Source organism: Cyanistes caeruleus, chromosome 4 (genome assembly GCF_971803275.1).
Source record: "Cyanistes caeruleus chromosome 4, bCyaCae1.hap1.1, whole genome shotgun sequence".
In the NCBI taxonomy this organism is placed as follows: domain Eukaryota; kingdom Metazoa; phylum Chordata; class Aves; order Passeriformes; family Paridae; genus Cyanistes; species Cyanistes caeruleus.
In genome coordinates, this window is record NC_141704.1 from 27,577,864 (window position 1) to 27,591,986 (window position 14,123).

At 41.4% G+C, this 14,123-nt stretch overlaps 1 protein-coding gene across 7 annotated transcripts in view; it reads right to left on the reverse strand.

The window, feature by feature from the left end:
* The window catches only part of GNPTAB (N-acetylglucosamine-1-phosphate transferase subunits alpha and beta), a 37,875-nt gene extending 30,059 nt beyond the window's left edge, over window positions 1-7,816 (reverse strand). For all 7 annotated transcript variants that reach the window (XR_015286292.1, XR_015286293.1, XR_015286294.1 and 4 more), the window contains exons 1-2: window positions 7,645-7,816; window positions 3,547-3,632 (exon numbers count right to left, since the gene is read on the reverse strand). Coding sequence is in view for 2 of the 7 variants with exons in the window: in XM_086887115.1 (XP_086743241.1) it covers window positions 3,547-3,632; window positions 7,645-7,761 (203 nt within the window). In the remaining 5 variants the exon portion in view is untranslated. The remainder of the gene's footprint in view (window positions 1-3,546; window positions 3,633-7,644) is intronic.
* Between the last annotated feature and the right edge of the window lie 6,307 nt (window positions 7,817-14,123).

Below are 14,123 nucleotides of genomic sequence, written 5' to 3' on the forward strand. Positions count from 1 at the left end.
TTATAGAGATAACTAACTTCTGGTTCATTGACAAGGCAAGTTTTGAACTAAAACGTCCTCCAGAGGAGTAGAAATTCAACGGCAGGAACTCTTCCAGCTTTTCTACATTTTTTCTTCCATTTTTCTATGTTTGCTGTGCTCAATTAAATTACTTGTTTAACAGTCCCTGGAATGCTACAGCTCAGAAAGGAGTGTTCTAGGTGGAAGCACCTGACTCAAGTCAGTGGATTTCAAAAATGACCAACCTTCAGCTTTCTGGGCAAAGTCCAGAGCTTATGCACCCAAGCTTCATTGAAGAACACAGTATGTCCAAAAGAACTCCGACTCTTTCTATGGTATGAGGCAATTTTGACTTCTGTGAAGCCTTTCTCCATTTCACCAGTTCCTAAAAGTGTGTGCATACATATGTGCAGTAGCACATACACCTGTGTAATTTCCTACACTGTGCCACATACAGCCAAAAGCCAGTAAATACCACAGAGGAAAAGCGTTTTTGGTCAGATGCAGGCAAGTCAATTCAATAACCCTAGCATGGTAAGTTCACTCTTCATTACCAGCAGCAATAGAGACAGACCAGTACAAAAAAGTGAATTTTTTGCAGATGCATGAGACTATTATCCAAATAATAAATTTCCTTAATGCACCTTTACAGCAGACACTGTTTCAGAAAATAATATTTCCCAAACATAAGAATAAAAATCAGATATCCCATTATTTAAGGTATCTATCATACCTTATTGATATCCCAATTTGTTGTTTCCAATTAAGCCAAGTAACTCTGTTAAAACTGTACCTTTCTGGACAGTTTCATAGCTTCCTAAAGTACACTGAGAGTTTGTATTTTCAGAAGTATGTATTGGAATTTTGCTGTAAAATGGTTTAAAATGAAAAGGAACAGATACTACACTTCAGCAGTACTGTTCTCAAATACTGTTTTAACTATTTGGAGTCTTTTGCAGATTGTTAAAGTTCAGAGAAGCTCAAAAACTCTCTCTCAAATTCTGCAGTTGTGTTTCCTTCATATGCATTTATACATTCGGTCGTCATCAGAAACACCAATTTGGGAGACGGGTTAAGCCCAAGATGACCTGAGTTAATTTATTAAATACAGCCACCATTCTAATCACCTATTTCCCCTTTTTGACATGACTAACTTTTGGGTAACTAACAGATGTGACTTGAAAATGTGATTTGATTTCAAGTGGGAATTATCCTGACACATTTTTACAGAAAATCATCACTTTGGAAAATTCCTTGGAGACTCCCAAACAACTAATTGTGGTTTTTATATTTTTCTCTTGACAAAATGTATCCATTTTTACTTGAAAATCGAAAAATGTCCATAGGATCCTGCTTGGAGACAAAACCAGAGCTACCAGTCCCCTAGACAGGACAGGGGAACACTTGCTGGCAGGAACTTCCCACGCCCATGATGTGTTTACATAAGAGAACAATTGTCACAGCTGAGTTCGCAGGTAGGAGACAAACTTTTGTCTCAACATCCACTGTTACTGGAGGAGTACAGCAGACTTTGTATCTCTCCCAAGCTACCACATGGTGATCTCCAACCTTGCTGAGCCTCTTTATGAACAACAGAAGTCCAAGCTGCTCATAGTAAACATTCCAGCCCTCCTGCCTGTTCCAGCTCTGTAATTATGCATGAACAGTAACTCAGCTGTTCCTGTATTTTTTGTGATGAGACTTTTGAGTTTATCATCATAAGGAGGTTGTCCACATAAAAGTTAACAACTTCTATGGAAAGAACAGAGAATTTTACACGTGAAGCTCCTAGAGAAAAACACAACTCAAATTAAATTGAAGGCACACTGATACTTCCCGAAGACCATGCAGCTTTTACTTTCCACAAAGCAGTACACCTGCTTAATTTTCTAACCAACAAGCATCCTGTTCTCCTGAACAGGAATTCTGTTGTTGTTGAATTCTAAATGTTTTTCTCTAGCACTAAAATAGGAACTGATTAAAATCACTGGACAAACTAGATTCAATCTGCAAGTCCTCAGTTTACGTGGAGCTCTTTATGTTGCAATGACATCAGCCTAAAAAACTCCACCAAACCACTACTGATGCAAGACAGGGTCCATTACTGCATTTGTGAAGTTTGATAACAAAAATTAGTTGAACACCTGACAAGGGACATCTAAAAGTTAACATATGCCTTAAAGTATGCCTCCACAAACACTTCTTGTTGGCATAAATTTTTAGAGGAAGTTGGTAGCTGCACACAAATATCACAGCAAACTTTCCTGTTACTCCTGACATAAGACTGTTTAAGGCATATGGGTGAACTGGAATCATTTAAGCACCCATAATGAAAACCTTAAGCTTTTGCTCAGGCAGCCAATAGTTCCTCACCAGGCACTGGATGTTTTGCTCACAGTCCCCAGAAATGAAAGCTAGCAAAGGAGTGCTTTACACAACCCAAATTAAGTAAGGAAACACTGCAGAAATGGGAACTGACTATATCTACACCACAAGAGTAAGATTTGTGATTTTGTTTCAGAAAATGTCAATGGTTTTATAAAACCAGTTAGTTATCACAAAGTCAGGCATTTTAGTAGTGACAGGACCAAACTGCCATGTTTCACTGCAGTACTGCTAAAACATGTAAACATTAAGTTATTCATTCATATGAGCTGCATCACTGCTTTTATCTGCCATCCATTAGAAAATGGGGAAAAGGAATAGGAGAAGAGACTATAAAGTTCCTAGTATTCACCAACACCATGCAATGCATTTTACAGAGTTATCTCACACCAGCTAAAGCGTGACAAATTGATCCAATCATTTCTACTGTTCCATGACGCAACAAACCTCAAGGCAGATTAAACCTTCTGCTTGCAGGGTTAGTTTCTATCAGTCAAGTGCATCAATATTAAGAGTCAGCTCTTAGTAGCTTTCTTCCACCTACCAACTCAGTCCACATATTCCCTGAGCAACAGACCCCATGGCTATTGAATGATGAAACCATAGGAAGTCATGTAGCAGTTAACACAACTGAAATAAATGGCCCATGTGTCTTCGTTTCCAACTTTCTGTGATTCTCCCATGCACTCAGCTTCTAAAAGCTTATTACTAGCTTTGTGACTTCTCTGCTAAATAATAACCCTCATAAGACATCACAGAAAACATAAGGTAACTTAAAAATAACTCCTCAAAACATTGAATATTGAAATGTTAAGCACATTGAAAGAGTACTTATGTTTTCCTATCTTCACCTGGAAAACATGTCATGGCCTCCCTTCATTGTTAACATTGTCACCATTTTGATGCTTCATTAGAGACTAGATGAATTAAACACATTTAAAATGTAAATGTATTATATGACTAGAGCTTTCAATAGCCAATTTTCCAAATTGGGAGATTATGCACTAACTAAGCACTCGCTAAACTTAAAATTTGCTGCAGATTTAGAGCCCATACACTAAGGTTTTACTCAACAGTATGTTACTCCAACTAATATATTTTACTTAAATATTTAATTAGAAAGTAAAATGTGCAACAGTGTCAAGTGTAGGCAAAGCTCACCGATTCTGAAATGATTTGCCAGCGACGTTGTCTCTGTATGAATCAAACATAACATGATACTGGTCTCTACTCCACTCCAAGACAACCTGCAAAGAAAAAAAACCAAAATCACTTGATGTCTCCACCTTCTAAAGTTAGACATTTAATTTTCACCTTTTGAAATTTTTAACCACAACTAATTTTATTCAAATTGATGCATTATGCATTAATGAACAACTGAGCAGACCATAATCCCAACTAAATTACAATACTGAGGCAGCAATCAGACCCTGAACTGAAGGGCCTGCTTAATTTAAACAAACTTTGCTTTTCCCTGCAACAAAGGATTTCATGACTTATGCACACTCTTTTTAAACTTTTTACTTAGGTCACCTCCCTCTTGCTTCTTAGCATTTAAAAATTCAGGAATGTTTTCCCAAAACTGAGACCTAAATCAAATATACTTCAGTACAAGCAGGAAACCCTTAGCAGGCACACACACCCCTGTACAATTTTGCTCATCTTTTTATATTCTCATACAGGATATACTAAAGTATACATACCTCCAAAATCTGAGCTTTGCAAACAAACAGCCAGGAAAAAAACAACACAATTTTTCAACTCTAAAAGTGGTAACTATGCTTTGACATAACAAAGTAGTCCAAATATTTTGAGGCAGAAGTAATATAAAACATAAAGGTTCTCTGAAATAAACTTGATATGATATCTTTTACAGTGAAAGTCCAGCCTTGAAACAACAGTGGCATTTTGTGCTGTTTTAGAGTTGAAGTCATGCTGGCTTTATTTACTGGGATAAGTACATATTTGTATGTATTGGAAAGGGGAAAAAAACCCAAAACAAACGAAAACAAAACAAAATGAAAGAAAACCAGGAAAGCATAGTACTTAAATACATAGTATTTATTTTACAACACTCTTCTTAGATTTAAATGTTATCGCTATTGTGGGAACTATGAAATACACCATTTCTCTAAGGTCACCTTCAAAACCATACACAAACTGCCCTCTGTCTTAGGAGTCTACACATCCCTCTGCCCTCACTTCCACTAAAGCACATGAAAGCCTTCCACAGAGCAGGGAAGCTCCATCATGTGCCTGGGTGACAAGAGCACACACACAGTTCCTGCCAGAGCTGCATGGCACCAGGATCACATCAGCGCACTTCCATTCCCCTCACACAAAAGACACAGATTGCCCAGGTAGGCATAAAAATCTCCCTTAAATATCAAGGTCAGGAATTGTCTCTAAAAAACACGCTGTTAGGCTTTTTTTTAATGCATAAGTCATTAAATCCTTCTGCTGAATGTCATGTTTAATATAGTACAGACTGGAAGTTCATATCCACGTGGAAACATTTGCTCCTACTGATAATTATGAATAGAAACATTGTGACTGATCTGTGTCTAGAAGAGATACAGAAGTATTTGAGTAAGAATATATTATATGAATAATATGTCTCTCCAGAAGAACATTAACCATTCCAACCTTTCTCTTTACCTTTTGCATAATTATAGCCAAAAAGAAGAGAACTTAGGAACACACTAAGGAACAAAGTTAAAGACTCTTCCTACCCAATACATTTTTTCCCTGCAACTGTTTCCTCCTGACATTAAGCATCCTGCAATAATGCCTGGAGGCTGTTTTGCTTCAGCTTCACATACTGGTATTATAAAACCACCAGGGGAATATTAAAATGAAGGGGAGAGACACCACCTATTAGGACATACTGTATCAGACACAGTAACAGCAGCTCTGGCACGTTCTGGTTATCAACTACAGAAGGATGGCCAAGAAGAGTTTATAACCAAACTGCCCTAATACTTAAGGCTCATCTTACAAACAGGGAACAGCATTGACCTAGACCTGGCTTCCCTGCATGTTTTTGCAGAAATATTGCTCACCCATGTTCAATGCCCTATTATTTCATTGAACTCAAGGTTTTCCTTCAAATGAAGCTAAATTGTAGCATCTGGCTGTGAGAACATCATGACCAATCTCAAATTATTTGCCCTAACCATCCATTTTTACTCCACCAGTAATACTGGTATTAGCATGAATCTAAGAAATCAGACCTAATTTTGCCTACTACAACAAAGAAAAGCTGGCTCTGGGGGTGGGGAAAAGCAGAACTGCAAACGCTGTTCAGACAGCAGGGTCTGATAAGCACTGCCTCACGCTGCTTTTTATCGCTCGAGTTTCCCCGCAGATGGCTAAAAGTGGTTAAGCTGTTAATGTCTAGAAAGATTTCTTGGTTTCATTTTCCAAACAGCTTCATATATTTTTATTAGTTGCTGCCTTGCAGACTCTGTACTGAAGAAGAGAAGCATTTTCCATTCCCACGATAGCTGCAAGAGGTCTAAGAGTGCTCATTCTCACAAGCCTTGTCTCTCCTAAGTTACTGAACTACCACTGTTTACCAAAATACAGAGGTAAAAAGCAAGATGCATGCAAACACCTCTCACCAGGCTTATCTACCAGCCTTGAAAGGAGAAAATAAAAATAAAAAAAAAGCGTGCAGGTGTTTCATTGGTGTTTTTAGCTTTTTTTTAAAAAAAAAAAAAACAAACAAACATTACTGGTCACTTTTCTTTTTTCTTCACATATAATTTGAAAAATCTACTCCTACATGAAACTTACAGTTCTTTTGCTCACTCTCTAAATTGAATCTAAATTTTCTAAGTAGCTATTAAAGGGCTGGAAGCAGCAAACTAAGCTTTAGCAGGAAAACCCAAGCAGTGATTTTGAATGATTCTCAGCAAAATCAGCCATAACTTAAACAACTACTGAAATATTTTTTAAAACCTTCAAAGTTCTATGATATCCTAAAGCTGGGTTTTAAGTCCCCATTCCAAAGAAATGCAAAACTGTATCAGTTTCACAGCACCATGAAAACTACCAATCCAAGTTGATAATCATGTACAAAGAGGTGCCCACGTGCACTTTACAATTACTTATTTGCTGATGGCTTTGAAGTGTTTCAGGAACTTGTGGTCTCTGCAAGACAGCAGAGATGTTACGCAAAGATGTGTTAGTACACAAAATACAATTTTGATTGTGGTACGCGCAGGAATTTCAGATAATACTCCTTATGGCTCTTGTCTTGCTTTCCCTTTATCTGAAAGAGCTCATCAAATTAAAACAGAAAAGAGGGAGAGAAAAAAAAAAAGTAACAGCTTAGGAATCACGAAATTGCAGTCTGTTTGTATTGAACACTGCCATCCTTTCAGACTGACAAAAATACTTGATTTTCCTGATTCCTTACTACATGAGCAAACACTGCACTGAAGTAGGATTCCTTTACTCCTCTCCAGATCCCTTCACTGATGACTTACCAAACCGACAGGACAATGTGAAATGAAGATTTAAACATTCAACACATCCGTGTAAAATCATATCTAGAAAAAGTGCAGTTACATTGCATCATTTACGAAATAATGCGAGCGAACTAAGTAACACATAGCGAGCAAAGCAGACTCTGCTGCGCAGCTTGGAGGGAGGATGCATTAACTCCTTAAACTCCGGAGAGGGGAAAGACTCTGTCACTCCCAGTCGACATGCGAAGGTGACATCCAGCACAGGCTTTAAAAGACTCAAAACAAAAACACAGCACTAATAAGTGACCTGATGAGGGAAGTGGAAAAGAGCTGCCCAAGAGCAGCAAACAGCAGCGGCTGTGTCACCTGTCAGAGCCCAGCTCACCCCCCGAGGGGACACCCAGCGCGCCGCCGGCGCTCCCCGCAGCCCAACAGGTGCGGCCAGGGCTGCCCGGGGAGCGGCAGCGGCCGGGGCTGCGCTCCGGGATGCGGCCAGAGCAGGCCCGTCCCCGCGGGCACGGCGGGCCTGCGGCAGCGCGAACGGGGCACACGGCGCCGCCAGGGGCGGGACCCGTCAGCCGCAAGGCGCCCGGAGAGGGACCTGGCTGCTCGCGGGACAGCACAACTACCCGGCTCCCAGAGGAAAAACAGCCCCAGCTCCCCCCGGGGCCGTGCAGCCGCGGGGCTGCGCCTGTCCCGCCGGTACCGCTCGGCTCGGCGGAGGGAGGGAGGCGGGCAGGGCAAGGGGGGCAGCCACGCCGCGCCGGCGCGGCGCCGTACTGACCTCCCCGAACTGCAGGGCGGAGACGATCATGAGGACGAGGCCCCCGAGGCAGAGGCAGGGCCCATACCTGTGCGACAGGCAGGTATAGGTCTGGCGCTGCAGGAGCTTTAGCAGCATGGCCCGCCGGCGGCCGCCGCCCCGCACGGCCCGGCCCGGCCCGGCCCGGCCCCGCTCCCCGCGCCGCCTGCGCTGGGCGGGGCCCCGGCCCAGAGCCCGCCCCGCTTCCGGCAGCGCCCGGCGCCCCCTGGCGGTGGCCGAGGGGCCGCGCTGAGGGAGAGGCGCTCCCGGCCCTCACGGGGGCGGCGAGTTGGCTGTTGCCATCGCCGAGGGTTTGCGGACAGCTCACAGATACAGCCGAGCTGCGTGCTGAGATTTCATTTGAACAGTCCGTGCGTGTTGCGGCACAGAAATGAAGTGCATGGAACGGGAATCAGCAAGCTAGAGAGAGTTACTGATGGAGTCCTTCAAGAGCAACTCTTGAGGAAAAAACGTAACAAGAAACTAGTTCGCGACCAGTAGCTGACAGCACACTCTGGATTGTGCCATGAAGTTCAGCCACCTGCATGGGACGGACGCTGTTGTTATCGCCACTGTCAAACTGGCCAGAGCAGAAGGATGCTGTGCCAGAGGCCTGCGAGAGCCCAAGCATAGTAGCTCCTGTCTCTGTAGTCTATCCCCACATCAAAAGGTCTTCTAAGTATTTCTTAAAACTCCCTGCAGTGAGTTTTCGGAGTCACAAACATTGTCCTCGTGTTCCTGTATTTTGTGGGTGAAGTAACAATGCCTGACCCTTTCCAGAACTTTGTCCCTGTATATTTGTACAGAGGTGATGTGAGAGGACTACAGCTGGCTGTACTTTAAGAAATGTCCAAGAGGGCGCGGCTCTTTGGCACATCTCTCCCAAGCCACTGACCCTTCTCCTATTTATTTTTTAGTGTTACAGCGTTTTATCTTTCTCCAGAGTGAGAGGAATTCTAATGTCTTTACAAACAATATGATGGGTGAAGGTATGGGTGTTAACATCTTTGACATGGGGCTTAATGTCCCTGCTGACTTTGGGCAGCAGGTTTATTGCAGAGCCCAGAGAGCTTGGCTCCTGGAGCAGACAAGGGTTTGCACAAGCCTGAGTTTCTGAGCTTTGGGGTAAAACAGTAGGTTCAAGTGGGGAATATGTGGTAGGTGGTTTGGGAAGGCTGTGCCTTCCCTGTATCTCAGCCAGTGGGGAAAGGAAGAGGGCAACATGCGGCTGGGAGTTCAGGATAAAAGGAGGCTGTGCCCTCCGAAACCTCGAGAGAACAAACCCCGCAGGTGTGTGCTCCAGTGGATTCTTTCCTTTAATTCGAATAATGTTGCAGGACTCCCCTGTCTCCTTTTTGGACATAAACCTTTTTCTGACAATGGGCCATGGGACAGGTTGGCGAATTCACCAGGGCTTGCCTGCAGAGGCTCAGACCTCACCTCCCAATGCTGTGTTCCTCCTCTATGCTGTGTTATCAGCCTGATGATACTTATTTGGTATTTACACCCTTCGTGGTAACCCAGCCTTCCAGTCTTGGTACTCAGAAGACTCCAGCTAAACTTTTCTCTCCTTCCCATGTTCTTACCCGAGGTACTACCCTAAGGGAATATAGTCTTTGCATATTCTCTCACCTGCCCCTCCTGCTCAAGCACTATTATTCCTGAGCTATTATTACTGCCTAGCAGCATCTCTTTACCACCGCCTACAGCACTGTGACAGCAGTACCAGTGATGGCCAGGTATTCTGAGTCAGCAGACTGAGGTTTTCATTGAGAACTGAGGTATAGCACATATACAGATCATAAGAAAAAAAAAAAAAACAACTATTTATGGTCAAAAAAATCTATTTCTAGTCAACAATCCAGTGTAAATGCAGAAATTAAACTGGTTGTGCTGAAAAGATGAAGCTGAGAGATATATCACCAGTGTAAAGCAGAAAACCAGTCAGGGGAAGCTCCAAGACCTGCATTAATAATCAGTACAAAGTGTGAGATGATACATTTATACAGACTAATAAATATTTCTATATGATACCAACGTGATAAAGCCATTAAATTAATATAATCTTTAAATTATTTTATAAAGTATCAGACAAAGCATGCCATTAGACACAGAGATATAAAGAGGTACTGAACAAATCATGATGAGATTATGTCTGTCCTTTCTTGTAGAATACTTATATTCAAGGAATATATATTTAAACTGAAATAGGTGCATGAAAAGGAAAAAATAGATCCTTTCTAAAAAGACACTAAAAGGTTTTGACTTGTTCACATGACAGAAATGGAGATCAAAAACTTACTTAAACTAAATGCAATAGTCACCAGGTTAAAACAAAACACAGGAAAACCCAAAGCAAACAAAACAAAACATAAAAAGAAAACAAAACCATGTTCTGTAATATACTTCAAATAGGAATAGCAGGAATACCTGTCAAACCTTAAGAGACAGCCTAACCAGCTTGTGACAGGAAACAGGACTCTATACTCCATATGTTCCCCTATATTCCATTTTGCCATGGACTCATAGACTCTTCCTGGCTTTGGTCCATCAAAGTTTTAATTATTCCAGATAAATGAGGTTGTTTGGTCTGGAGAAGAGGAGGCTCAGGAGGGACCTCCTTGATCTCTACAGTCATCTGAAAGGATGTTGTAGTGAGGTGGGAATTGACCTCTTCTGCCATGTCTCAAGTGAAAGGATGAGAGGAAATGGCCTCAAGTTGTGCCAGGGGAGGTTTAGATTAGGTATGAGAAAAAAAAAAAAGTCACTGAATGACTGGTCAGGCACTGGAATATGTTGCACAGGAAGGTGTTAGGGTCACCATCCCTGGAAGTGATGATTTCAAGATACATCTGGCACTTGGGGATGCATTTTAGGGTGATTATGGTGGGTTGATGGTTGAACTGGATAATCTTTAAGGTCTCTTCCAACCTTGATGATTCTGTGATTCTGTGAAAGGCATGGAATATGGATGAAAACAAGACCACCCTCAGCTTAATGGCCTTAATTAATGGCAAGCTATTATGGTACACATAGTAGATGCAGGCTCAAATACCTTTTGAGACAATCTATCAAAGTTACTGGGATTATTCTATGTCTGTCACTATAAATTATTTCCAAGCTCAAAACCAGAGATCACATCAGGGGCCTTGTATCTCTTTGCTGCTGTCTTTGTGGGCATGTGTCTGAAAGGAGCAGGGCTTAGGCCAAATTCTTCTGTTTTCACATTTTATCTAATGCACTGCTTACTCAGTTCTCCAGGTGGGAACTTTATATCCAAGAAGGGAGTACTTAACTTTCTTCATTTCTCCCAGTCATTGGAGATACAAATGAACACAGATATTCTGCTAGGATCAATAAATTCCACTAGATGTCAGAATATGTAAAAATTAGGTGCTGCCATTATAATCCAACATATACTTAAGGGCTTTGCCAAGTCGTTATCTATGTAAACAATTGTGCTCTTGGGATAATCAGCTTTACTGTTCCTGTGTTTGTATTAACTCAAAGGTGCACGTAGCAGCACTCAACACAAAGGCATGCCTCCTGTGGATTATGATGTAATCTAAATAAGCAGCCAAATAGTTACAAACACACTTGATCTTGATTTTCTGACAGTTGCCTTCACCAATATTTTTTCTCTCTTAGCTCTTAGAAAACTGAATTTTTGATGTTTTTCTTCCTACAATTAGACCTTTCCAAGAGGGGGTAAGAAGCTATTTTGAAAAGGAAGGTAATATTTTTCTTTCAACAGGAATGGAGATTCTGTAATGGTCAAAATCTTGAAGAGGGCAGAACTTCTTACTGGACATGGTGAACTTGTCCAGTAGTAGCTCTTTCCAGGTCTTTTGCATTCTCACTTGCTGGGAAAGGAGAACAGCAAGAGCTAAACATCTGAGGCAACAGTGTAATTACCTTTGGTTGAGGCAGAAGGCCAGAAATAATCAACCAAGTATCTCAAGCTTTTCTGTTAGCCAAGGATATTATTCACTGGACATTTAATGAATCTTGTTCTAAAGAAAAGAGTATTAACATCAACATAGGTTTCCTGTATTTGTCTCAGTATGGTCTCTTTCATAAACATGAATTCAAGTTGTAGCACTTCCATGAGGCAAAAATTACTGATCCCAAATGTAAAGAAAAATTTCAGCAAGTTTGATGCCTGTTCCACTTGAAGTCTGAATTTTCACAATACAGGAGATAACTCATAGTACTCTGAAGGCCCAGCAGTTCACTCTTAGGGATTTTGGTTTCATTTGTGAATGCTCTCAACTTCTGAGCATTCAGAGGTGTCTCAAGTCAGGCAAGTAAAAGTAAAGAATAGAGGGTAGCAACTTGCCTGTGGAGAGTTTTTCACTACTTTGAAGAGATGAATAAGCACTCTCTATGGAAAGGAAGTGGGAGATAATGGGGCCTTGTAGGACTTCTCTCCCTGCCACTCCACTCTCCCAAAAAACTGTAATATCTTTGCTTCTGAAATTTAAAGCAGTAGCTTTAGGCATACTGGAATTAATAGCTTGGTATGGCACTGTGAATTTGGTAATACCACTATCCATCAAATGCAATAATTAAATCACATTAGTCACTCAGAACATAAAAAAGACAGTGTTCTATCCTTCAACATATAATCTCATTTTGACTCACCATTTATAGAGCTCTTAGGCTTTGGTGAGACTCAATCCCACTGACATTACCTCTGAAACAGAGATTGAATGTAAGTGGTCTGTTTCTGAGAGATGCTGTTAGACCTCATTGCTGTGTCTCGTAATGGATTATCCCTTAATCAGTCTACAGTAATTTTAGACTCATGAGCAAATGAATTCTAATTATATGCAGCTAGTGAGAGTTTTCATTTAGTACTGCAGCAAAATTAGAGATTTTAAAATCATGCTCAGTATTTCAGTGCTTTAGAAAACCCTCAGATGTTCAGCTTCCAGCCCTCTGGACAGGTATGCAAGGAACATCTATGACTTTTTTCTTGAAAATTTTCTTAATAGAATATAGCATCTTTTTTTTTTTCCTTTTTCTTTTTTGCTTCATACCCATTTCTCTACTGGAAAAAAAAACAAACCTCTGAAACATCAGTCAGTTCTTACCCTTTCCACTCCCTTTTTATTTGTGCAGATACTGGAAAGAATATTTAAAATAATCTGAAGACCATGGCTGGTAAAAATGAGGTATAACTAAAAAGAAAACAGTAGTATCTCAGAAACAGATGAAAAAGCAGTCCCTAGAGAGCAAAAGACTGGAACATTGAATGCAATTTGAAAAATCTCTGAAAGTGAGCATCTAGATGAAGTTGAGACAGCATGTGCACCTGCCAGCAAAATCAGATTTTCTGAGCATAATATTCACCAGCATTTTACTCTGAAAGATCTGTTATTTCCTGCACCCTTCATAATAAAATAATAAATGCTTGTAGAATGCCAGAAGAAATCTTTTGAAACTCTGCAGAATCTGGCATTTTCTCTTGGTTTTGGTTGGTTTGGGCATTTGTTGTTTTTTGTTGGGGTGTTGGTTTTTTTGTCCTTGGTTTTCTTTATAGCAACCCCTTGCTTTTTAAAGAGTTATGGTCTTAGCAATGGTAAACGAAAATTTAAATAGATGGTGGCCTTCAAAACAAATCATATCTGTATGTCTGTTTCCAAAGTCCCTAATAAAGTGGATGAAATATCCTGGAATATCTCCCTAAGCTGTGATGTAATATATTTAATGTATATTAGGAAATATGTTTATGTAACCTTATTTTTTTAATATTAAATTTCTTTTTTTTAATATTGTCATGGAGTTACTTTACCTTTAAGGGAGTTGGAGTTGCTGGGAAGTGCTTGGAGTCTTTTCTCCTGACCAATTATCGGTCATTGCTGGGAATTGACAGCAGTTTAGGCCATTGAAAAGTGGGATCAACTTGTGAACCCTACCTTGGAATGTAAAGGCAGAGCTCTCTGGGTTCTCTTTGTTTCCTGGCTGTGGAGGGTGGCGGAGCTCCAGGCCTCCCGTCCCTGCCCAGGCCATGCGGCCGGGCGGGGATGGGGCCGGGCCTGCCCCGTCTCCCGGCCGGGAGAAGGGGGGGCCTGGGGAAGGTTTTCCTCGGGCCCGGGCCGGGCCGAGCCGATCTCTGGCTCGGCTGCAGGTTTTGCTGTAACTACATTCACTAGAAACTGCCCAGTGAAGAAAGAGAGAAGCCCTGGACTTGCAGCAGGTTGGAACAGCGACCACACGCTCCAGAGCAGCCATGAGGAACTTTCCATCACAGACGGCTCCAGCTCCTGTTCGGCAGAGATCTCCGAACCATCTACAAAAGCCTGGGCAAGATTTTAACTCTTTCATTACCCAGATGAGACTTGCGGATTAATCTTTTTATCCAGAGAGAGAGAGAGAGAGAGAGATCAACATGAAAAGAGACTTTATAAACTACCAGTGACAAGAAGGAAAAGAAGCTTCAAGGAAGGTAGAGAATT